At 51.4% G+C, this 9,898-nt stretch overlaps 1 protein-coding gene across 2 annotated transcripts; it reads right to left on the reverse strand.

Annotated features, from left to right (window-relative positions):
• Window positions 1–1,050: 1,050 nt before the first annotated feature.
• On the reverse strand, window positions 1,051–4,230 carry KRTDAP (keratinocyte differentiation associated protein). 2 transcript variants are annotated; one of them, XM_054464697.2, is made up of 6 exons: window positions 4,096–4,228; window positions 2,526–2,564; window positions 2,386–2,427; window positions 2,165–2,209; window positions 1,439–1,486; window positions 1,051–1,193 (listed from the first exon to the last, which is right to left on the reverse strand). In XM_054464697.2, exons 1-6 carry the CDS (start codon window positions 4,180–4,182, stop codon window positions 1,155–1,157), a joined length of 300 nt encoding a protein of 99 aa, XP_054320672.1. In that variant the 5' UTR covers window positions 4,183–4,228; the 3' UTR covers window positions 1,051–1,154. The 2 variants fall into 2 exon arrangements, with proteins under 2 accessions (XP_054320672.1, XP_054320673.1); XM_054464698.2 differs by lacking the exon at window positions 2,386–2,427 and having other exon boundaries at window positions 4,096–4,230.
• Between the last annotated feature and the right edge of the window lie 5,668 nt (window positions 4,231–9,898).

Genomic DNA, 9,898 nt, shown 5'->3' on the forward strand with positions numbered 1-9,898 from the left:
ACCTAATTCAAAAAAAAAAAAAGGATTTCAGATGGGCTCATGTAATTTAAGCTGGGTCCTGAATTTTGGATTTCAGATAGCTGTTACACAAAATCGCCACTACAAAGGGAATCAGGTTTTCAGAAGGTAGGTAGGGGGAGAATGCCAACAGGTCAGGGAGTAGGTTTGATTTGTGAAAGGAAAATAAAAACTTGGGACCCCAATTCACGCTGTCGAAAAGAAAAAAGATAAGCTGAAAGCTGAGACATGCCAGAAGCTGCCTTTCCTTTTGTTCCTAAACAGATAGCTACAGGTAAAAGGTTAACTATCTCAACAGATAGCTATTCTATGTTCACCATATCTTATGTAAAGTGCTGGATTTACTGAGCATGAGACAAATATATAATGGACTATTCCCCTACCTGCCCCTTTTCTCTTATAACATGTGGATTCAGTAATGTGACCATGGACTCCCTCTTTCCCCGCTTTTCCCCTTTAAATACTGAAGCTCTCAAAATCATCTTTGGAGAAAGGCACAGACCACAGACTGTTCCTCTGATTCTGTATTTTTTCTCCTGGGCATTGTCCTTAACCTTGGCAAAATAAACTTCTAAATTGATTGAGACCTGTCTCAGATACTTTTTGGGTTACAAATTGGCAACCCATGAATGGCCTCTGAGTGGAGGTGGCCCTGACCTCTGACAAATCTATCGGTGCTTGGTACTGGTTTGAGCTGTCTTTATTGCTCAAACCAACAGGACAGTTTTCTGGGTCCAGGAGCTCCCCCTTAAGAGAATGAGACCTGTCTCAGATACTTTTTGGTTTAGAGATTTCTTGAGCATCTTACTAAGCAAGTCATAGCTTCATGCTCCTCAAGGATCCCAGCCAACACTAAGGAGCTAAGACACAAGGGGGTCTCTTGCCATCTTGGTGTGTCCTTTCTATTTCCTCCTGTCTCCCTACTTGATCTCCTCTTGGAAGTCAAGATTTCTACCTATCCGCCTTGGGGCTCATTCCATCTTAATTCCTTTGTAAAGCCCAGTAGGAGGACAGAGACACAGATACAGGAGCTGTTGGATGGAAAATGTTTTATTGGAGTTCCTGAGCCAGGAAAGAGTTATGGTAGGTTGAGAATCAGCGCTCATGCTAGCCCCCTCTTCCAGTGGAGGTCGTGGTCACTGGGCATCAGGAGTTGCGCTCCTCAGTCCTTTCAGCTAGAGGGAGAGGGGTCAGGGTTAGATGGGGAACCCCTGGGTGCCCAGTATAAGATGGCACTGACGGAAAGGAATTTCTGCCTCGGTGTGAGTTCCCATTCTCCTCTATATGTAGTAGCTAAGATCTCCCTTCAGTTTGGTGAGAAGGCTGATCCTCCTTTCCCTGACCCCACTCTCTCTCCCATATCCTCTGCTTCTTCCCTTACCCCCAAGCTCCATATCCTCCTAATGCCCACACCTCTTACCTTAGGAAAGGCATCCCAGTTGAGGAAAGGAAGTTTCCTTTTGATAGACTAAAAGAAAGAAAGAAAGAGAGTGATGTGTTGCAGGTCAGCCGGGCATGGATCGGTGAGCATTCCTTAATGAACTCCCACAGTAACCATAGTAACAATAATGTCATTGTTTTGTCATTACTTTATCAAGAGCTAATACTTCCTGAGGACTTAGTCTGTGTCTGCCTTGCACGGGCTGCTCTACAAGCATGATTTCAGTGGGTTTTTACAGCAACCTTTTGTGGTGGGAATTGTCATCATCCTCACATCACAGAGGACGCAGAGGCCCAGGGAGCTGAAGGCGTTCGCATGAGGCCATGTGAGAAGTCAGTGCAGAGTCAGGAGACACGGACCCCAGCTCTGTCGCTGACTTTGCCATCTAAGTGCGGGTGGGCCTCAGTTTTTCCATAGAGGATGAGGGGATTCAAATAAAATCTTGACCGATTAGGCTCTTCCTCTTCTGCAATCGTTCTTGGGGCCCTGCTCCTCCGCCGCCATCTTAGGAAAACACGGATAGCCGGGCCTGGCGCCGGGGAAAGCTTTCTTCCGTTGACAGCCCATTGGGCAGCATCCAGGCAGGGCAGTCACTCCCTCCCAGACATCAGGAACCAACCCATACATTTAAAGCCAAAATGTGTGGCCACTACCCTGGGATGACTGCAGACAACCGAGGAGGGCAAGGGGCGCCCGAGCACTCACCTCAAAGAGGGCGTGCCAGTTCAGGAACTCATCAGCCTTAAAAGCCTGAGGAGGAAGACAGACAGCAGAAGCAGGTCAGCTCCAGGGGAGGCCAGAGCTTAGCTCCCAGCCCTCTGGAGAAGGTGAAGGAACCGTGGCAGCTTTGCAAGCTCTCTACCAAGGCGTTTATCCCCTCTGTAATGAGGGTATTCGTGGGGGTAGCACCAGAGAAGCGTACTCACAGATCGCAATTTGTCGATGTTCAGGAACGGGGTGTTAAAGGCCTAGGCAGAAACGCAAGGTGTTAGGAAAGTTGCTAAGAAGCAAAAAGAGAGAGAGGACAGACTCATGGCCGGAGGGCCGGGGAAAACAGACGGCTTACCTCGGGTCGTGAGGCATAATTCTCAATGGTGCTTTCTTCCTGGAAAAGGAGAGGGAGAAAAGGAGGCAGGTGGTCACGTGATGCCAGGGCCCTTGCCCACATCCCTGTCTGCCAGCTCTGCCTTCATCCACAGCCCAGTCCCCGAAAGAACGCAACCCGTTCCCCACCATGGTCTCCGTTCCAGTCGCGCACATGGTTGGCGGATGTGCAGGGTGAGGAGGGGGAATTGGAGAATGGTACATGTAAGCAGTGTCACCATGGGCGGCAGGCAGAAAGCCTGGAGCCGAGCATTCCTCTCCGGAAAAGCTAGCTAGTGCTGTCCTGCAGTTGACTTAAGTCTAAGAGGTGGGGTGTTCTGGAGACACCCACGCTCAGTCCATATAGCTGGATGGGAAAGATTTGCGTGCAGGTGGGAGCCCAGCTGCTGAGGTGACCCGCCTGCCTCTCACTGATCGAGGTTGCTTTGCTTTGTGGCTTTATTGCCACCACTGTTGGAGGCTCCATTATCCCCCTCCATGGGGACCCCACCCCAGGCCTCAGTGGGTCCCATCGTGTCCTGCCCATGACAGAGCCCAACACAGAGCCCGCAGGCTGGATCCAGATGCTTAGATCTCATAAAAAATTTGGCTCTTTTGTTTTTTGGTTTGAATTAGACATTTTGAATTAGTAAGAATTCATAAATTCATCCAGATTTCTAGTTTCCCCTGAAAAATTTAAAACTCTAGACACATCTTCCCACTCCATGTTGTCAGGTGAGGTGAAAGCTGCCCTTTCAGACTGGGAAAGTTGACCCCACTTCACCTGAGGCCCCTACAGCCCCCCAGCTCAGTGACACCACTGGCTCGGTCCTCAGTGGCTGAGCCTGTGCCCCTGTCTTAGACTTTTAAATCCGGAGTAGGCATCAGGATTCCTCTCTGGCTGAGGACTGGATGGTAAAGATTCTCACTGTGGCCTGTGCTCCAGAGACAGCAGGGAGCCACCCGTCACCTGGGCACCGCTCCCAGGGGCACAAATGAAGCAAAGAGGAGCTAAGCAGGGGTGTCTCCAGAACACCCCAGCCCCACTCCTCTTCGAGTGAAGTCAGAACTAGCTGCAGGTTGAACTAGCTAGTTTTTTGCTTTGCTCCACCCTCTCCGACTGCTGCCCATGTGGACGCAGGCCTGGGTTTGGAGCTGCTCTGCCTCACATTGCCTCTCTCCAGTTCCCCCTCTTCCCCTGCACGTCCCCAGGCATGTGTGCAGCTGGAACGGAATGGGTGAACACTCTGAGAGCCCATGGTGGAGATCGTCTGAACCCAGACCACCCACTCAGTCCTGTCTCCTCCCAGGGTTCAGTACATGAGCCTCCCCAATACACTTCACCATCTCTTCCAGAAAGAGGAGCATCTCCGTCCCAAATGTCTCCCCAGGCATGCTCTGTTCCCTCCTCCCTTCCTCAGAGCCCCAGTTTCTTCAGCCCCCATCAGAATCCAAAACTAAGAGCCACTTATCCAGGAATGGACAGGAGGCAGAGAGATGGAGGGGTAGGTGGGTAACATGTATAAGAATAAAAATGCAGGTGACGTGCTCACCTCAGGACCACCCAGGGTGGCTCCCTGGGCAGAGTGGAGCACCAGGAGGGAGAGGAGCACCACGGCAGGAAGGACCGGGATCTTCATGGTGTCAAGTTTGGGGTGCTCTGAGGCAGGGCCTCAGTGCTTGCTCTTTATATTGCCAAGGAGGCAGATGAGCACAGAAATGGGGTCCCCACCCCACTGACTCACCCCCAGATCCTGTCGCCCACCCCTGGGGCTCTGGGAGGGGGAAGCATGGACTATTCCTCATTTGCCTCAGATTTCTCAATTCGCATTCTGCCCCAGGCACGTGGAAGGTAAGACTGCAATGGGTCTCTTCATGCAGATGGGGCTGGGACAGAGACAGGTTAGACCTGTCCCTCCGAGGGATTGGCAGTGGTACCCAAGCAACCTCTCCTATTGTCTTTATCTCTTTTCGTTATATCCCTCATTCCTCTCTTAGAATTCAGGCTTTTTTTTTCTTTGTATTTTTTTTGACAGGCTCTCACTCATTGCCCAGACTGGAGTGCAGTGGTGTGATCACGGCTCACTGCAGCCTTGACCTCCCAGGCTCAAGCAATCCTCCCACCTCAGTCTCCCTAGTAGCTGGGACTAGAAGCGCGCATCACCTCACCTAGCTAATTTTTTTATTTTCTTGTAGAGATGTTGGAGCTTTTTTTTTTATTATTTTCTTGTAGCGATGAAGATGTCTCGCCATGTTGCCCAAGCTGGCCTCAAACTCCTGGACTCAAGTGGTCCGCCTGCCTTGACCTCCCAAAGTGCTGGGATTATAGGTGTGAGCCTGCGCTTCACGCTAATTCAGGCCTTTTTTTCCACCCTACCAAAATCTATGTAAACTCTTTAGCTTGGCGTTGAAGGCGGTCCATGCTCTGAACTCAACCCACCTTTATAACTTCTTCCTTTACTAGCTTTGTACATACCTCACATTCTGGTCAAATTGGACTCTTTACCATCTATATCCTTCTTTTTCCCTCTTCAAAGCATCCGGCCGTGCTGTTCCTTATTCCTAACATGGCCTTCTCTCATCGCCAGTTCTCAGAACCCAACACTCATCTTGGATGAAGCTTCCCAGATTTTTCCTGCAATGCCCAGTCCCTCTCTCCACACCTTTCCTTTCACAGAATTCCCATATTCATTCGTTTGTATGTCTCTGGCATTGTATCTAAGTAAGTCATGTTCTCGCCTTGTTTCCCTTTTGGAATATCAAGTTCCTTGAGGTCAGGAGCTGTATCTTGATCAGCTTTACATCCCCCTAGAACCATGGCTCACACAGAACCCAGGTGGAGTCGGCACTGGTCAGATATGATATGTTAGACTTAGTATTCAGGCATCTTTCTGCCACAGTGTACATTTTCCTTCCATCGGGCTGAACCCTTCCATTTTCCAACTGCCCATCTTTTACTCTTGGGTCTTCAGAGAAATGACTGTCTTGAGCTAAGACGACAAGGAACAGGGAAACAAAAAACAGGTCTTAGGGTGCCCAGTTGGAGATGCGATCCAGGTACCCTGAACTTGGAGTGCCCACTCCATGTCATTGCCCTAACCCACCTCACCCCACCCCCAGTTTGGAAGTTGGATCACCTCACTGTGACACAATGTCCTAGTCAAGCAGCCTTCTCCACAGTGAGGTTCAGGTGGCCAAACCGGCTCCTGCAGTAACAGGGAGGGGCTGGGACATGGACCGGAGCTGTCAGGGCAAAGCAAGACCTTATCAACACAACCTGATGCAATGCACGGTGGCGGTGGCCCTGGGTGGGAGGGCTGGACGGCATCCATGGACAACCTTTATGAACCCCAGAAGCTGCGCACCTCGGCTCCATCCTCACGCTGCCCCCACACCCCAATCCCAGACATCCTCTTCAGCCTCCTCTGACTTTATAATGGCAGCTTCCCCTTTGCAGAGCTACCTGAGGAAACACTGCTTAGAGAGCACTCCCTTAGCCCAGATGGCCACACAGTAGTGGATGTCACAGAGTTGGTGCTCCTGGAGGGGACGAGTTAGAGAATGACTGAGGTGGGTGGAGCACCTCCCAAAAGGTTTTCTGGAGGACACAAGTTCTGTGTAATGAATCCTTGCTAATTAACGAACAGTGACTGAAAAAGCTCATTAGCCACCATTCCATCCACATAGGGTCAACTCCAGGGAGTGAAGAATCAGACAAAAGAGAACTGATGTTGTATAATCAGCTACGATTTGACAGGCGGGTGAGGGGACCCAGCACCAGTTTTGGCCTGGGTGATCTAGAGCATCGGTCAATCCAACGCCGTCTTCTGTTTGGCTGTAGAGTCTAATCTGTGATTTTCCTTTGACAATAAATTGCCCTCCCTATGTTTTCCTCTCCACCTAATTGTATTGATAACAATGTTAGCTGAGTTACTGAGGCTTACTATATGGCAGACCTTGTACTAAGTGCTCCAAATACGTGATCTCATTGAAATGTCCCAGTGATTCTGACACAGGTGGGTACTATAATTACTCACATTCTATAGGCGGGGGAACCACAGCATATAGAGGTTAAATAACTCACCCCAGGTCCTGTCACAGTCAGAATGTGACAGGACCAGCATTAGAACGCTGGGCTTCCAGAGCCTGAACCTATATTGCTCCTCTCTGTGCTGGACAGGCTATGTTACAGCACATGTAACACCCTGTGTGAATTAGACCCATGTCCTGAGAGTGGGGGGCAGACTGCATCGAACCCCCACAGGTCCCCTTTACAGTGTCCTTTGTGTTGCATAGCCTGCACCATCAGAGGTGGCAGCCCCAAGCATAGGTGCATTCATTTAAATGAATCAAACTACACACTCTTGACAAAATGAAAACAAAGAACTGTTAGTGGCATCAGCCCCCGAATGAACCTGTGATTGCCTCAGTTTCCAGATGCCTCCAGTAGTATAATCATCTTGCCACACCAACTATGTGTTTACAGATAGGGTTCCAGTTCTGGCTCTAGTGTTCAACATTCTGGTGTTTAAAAATAGGTACTTTTTGTATCATGCCTCTAAACACAGGCCAACTACTTTGTGTGCTCAACCAAAGAAATTCTGTTCCTATGCTGAAAAGAAAGCTGTCTGTGTTGGACTCGTGATTTGTTTCCACTTGGCACCTTCCTGGCCCCTTCTGAGGGTAGTTTTTTGGGGTTTTGTTTGTGTGTTTGTTGTTTTTTGTTTTTGAGACGGAGTCTTGCTCTGTTGCCCAGGCTGGAGTGCAGTGGTATGACCTCGGCTCACTGCAACCTCCACCTCCCAGGAGGAGTGATTCTCCTGTCTCAGTCTCCCGAGTAGCTGGGATTACAGGCGTGCGCCACCACACCCAGCTAATTTTTGTATTTTTAGCAGAGACGGGGTTTCACCATGTTGGCCAGGATGGTCTCAAATTCCTGACCTCAAGTGATCCTCCCACCTCGGCCTCCCAAAGTGCTGGGATCACAGGAGTGAGCCACGGCGCCCAGCTAGTTCCATCTTGACGTGATTTTTGCTGTAAGTGCCAGCTTTAGAAGCCAGTGTCTCTCTCCAAACTCCTCCCTCTTCCTCCATCTACGCTGCCTCAGTAGTTTGTGTTCCCTGAGTTGGGTTGGGCAGATGGGGAAAGAGAGGGACAGGGGGTTCTCCCTGGGAGAGGGTCCCAGCAGTTCAGGTGATGGGCGGCAGGAAAATCTGCCCGATATGCAGCTCAGCTTTGGATGAATCACAGAGGGTTAATGGAGTCAGGCAGCCGCAGAGACTGGCTCTGCAACATCACATCTCCAGGTCGGCTTGACTTCCTAGCTCCCTCACTGAGAATACCAGTAAACCTCTGTTTTCCCACAGGCCTGCCCCCACCCTACCCCAAATCTGCCAGAACTTGAGTGTGGGTAGGAGGTGAGGCCCAGCCTGGATTGCCCCATTGTGAGACACACCTAGGGCCTGGCAGCCAGCCTCCTGGGTCTAGAGAGGGAGTGGGGATTCCAAGAGATAGACACTGGGTTTTCGGGGCCTTGGCGAACACTAGGTGGGAAGCCGGGAATCCTGGGAGAGAGAGGCGACTGGGATGTGGAGTATTAGGGGGCAGAACTCAGGGCATCCCTGTCCCATCCCTTCCTCCCTCCGTCGGTGTTGTCACACCCAAGAAAACAGCCTCATCCACCAGCAGGTCTGGTTTCTTCCTTTGCTGCCCACCCTATGTGCCCTGTGCTTAAACCTCTCCCGAGAAGTCTTCCTGGATTGGTCCCACTTAATTCCAATCCCTCTCTCCATTGGCTAATTTGTAAATATTTATTTGGCTCTTGGTGCTGGGGGCTGTAGATGGACAAAAGACCTGCCCTATGGATCCCATGTCCTAGCGAAGGAGACATAATAATGTAACAAAAAATAGATACGCAAATAAGATGACTTCAGAGAAGGACAGGTGCTGCGAAGAAAACGGGGCCATATGATGCTGACAGGGTTTCCTTGGTCGATGGCCTGAGGGCTGAGTGCGGTGGCTCGCACCTGTAGTCCCAGCACTTTAGGAGGCTGAGGCAGGAGGATCACTCGAGCCCAGGAGTTCCAGACCAGCCTGGGCAACATGGCAAGACCCCGTCTCTATTAAAATACAAATTTTAAAAGGTGGCCCAGGGAGGGACATTTGAAATTAGTCCTAAAAGCAGATGAAGCTCTGGCTTTCTGAAGACCTTGGTAACAGCCGCCCATGTTCCCTGATGGCCTGTGCCAGTAGGCCCAGAGGCATGTTAGAGAGGGAGGCCAGACCCATCGCATAGAGCCGTGGTGAGGAATGGGGATTTTATTCCAGGGCTAATGAGAAGCTGGTGGTAGGTTCCGAGCAGGGGCTCCTTCTTCGGCGTTGTGGAAGAATGGGATCTAAAGAATAAGATAGAAGTTGGGGCTTCAGGAGGTCACTGGAGGAGCCCTGAAAGGAGAAAGGGGTACCCACCCTTCATTGGAGGGCCCCTTATGCCAGGGGACCTTAGCCTGCCTCGGGTGTCTCTCTAAGCTTTCAAGAGCCGCTTTCAGCTCTTTGGGCCAAGAACATCTCACGAGCCAAGAACCGTGTTGCTCATCTCCGCGTCTCCCCCAGTGCCTCAGTGACTGGGCTGAGGAGACCTCAGCTCCCCGCGGGTTTCCACCCCCACCCACGCTCCGGGAAGCTCCCTGTGCAGCGAGGACGGAGCGTCCTCCCTGGGAGGGCCCCGCACTCTCCCCCCTGTGGCCTCTAGGAGGTACTGCAAGGCCCTCCTATGGCGTTGAACTCCGGAGGACAAGTACAAACCAGCATCAGGATTTCAGGACCCAGGAGAGAAGGGAGGCCGAGCAGAGGAGCGGCCCTCCCGGGCAGGCCGACTGGGTCAGCTCAGTCTCCTCAAGTCAGTTTTGGGCCGGGTTTCTTTCACGTATACGTCCACTGTTTGAGACCCTGTGCCTGTCCTGTGGGTGGAGAGTGACCTAGGCAGATGGGGGCCATTGCCCTCAGGGAACTCAAACCTGAAGGGAGTCACTTAGGCTGGCAGGGCGCCTCCTGTCCACCTTTTACTTCCTGTCCCCTGCAGGGATGCCAGGGGGACAAAGGGGTGGGGGATCCTTAATCCGGGCATGTTGGACCAGCTTGGTGGGACTTAGGGGCTCCTACTGCAGACTCCCAGCCCAGTCCCAAGGGCTCTTCAGCGTGGGATAAGCCTGGCTCAGCCTGCACCGCAGCCTCTCCTGTTTCATTGGTACAGTGGTGAGGTGGAAGTGTTCTGCCTCCCTCCCTCTGTATCCTGGAAACACAGGGCAGTCAGTGCCTGTGATAAGGCCCTGGGTTAGATCCAGTGCCCCCAACTTC

The sequence above is a fragment of the Pongo pygmaeus genome, chromosome 20, assembly GCF_028885625.2.
Source record: "Pongo pygmaeus isolate AG05252 chromosome 20, NHGRI_mPonPyg2-v2.0_pri, whole genome shotgun sequence".
Taxonomy (NCBI): Eukaryota; Metazoa; Chordata; class Mammalia; order Primates; family Hominidae; genus Pongo; species Pongo pygmaeus.

Bases quoted from the DNA above. Each gene is read 5' to 3' on its own strand.
- KRTDAP (XM_054464697.2), bottom strand. From the start codon at position 4,182: ATGAAGATCCCGGTCCTTCCTGCCGTGGTGCTCCTCTCCCTCCTGGTG. The intron at 1,487-2,164 runs GTGAGTGCTCGG...TCTTTCTTTTAG, and splicing joins ACTGGCACGCCCTCTTTGAG to TCTATCAAAAGGAAACTTCC. The intron at 1,194-1,438 runs GTAAGAGGTGTG...CTCTCCCTCTAG, and splicing joins ACTGGGATGCCTTTCCTAAG to CTGAAAGGACTGAGGAGCGC.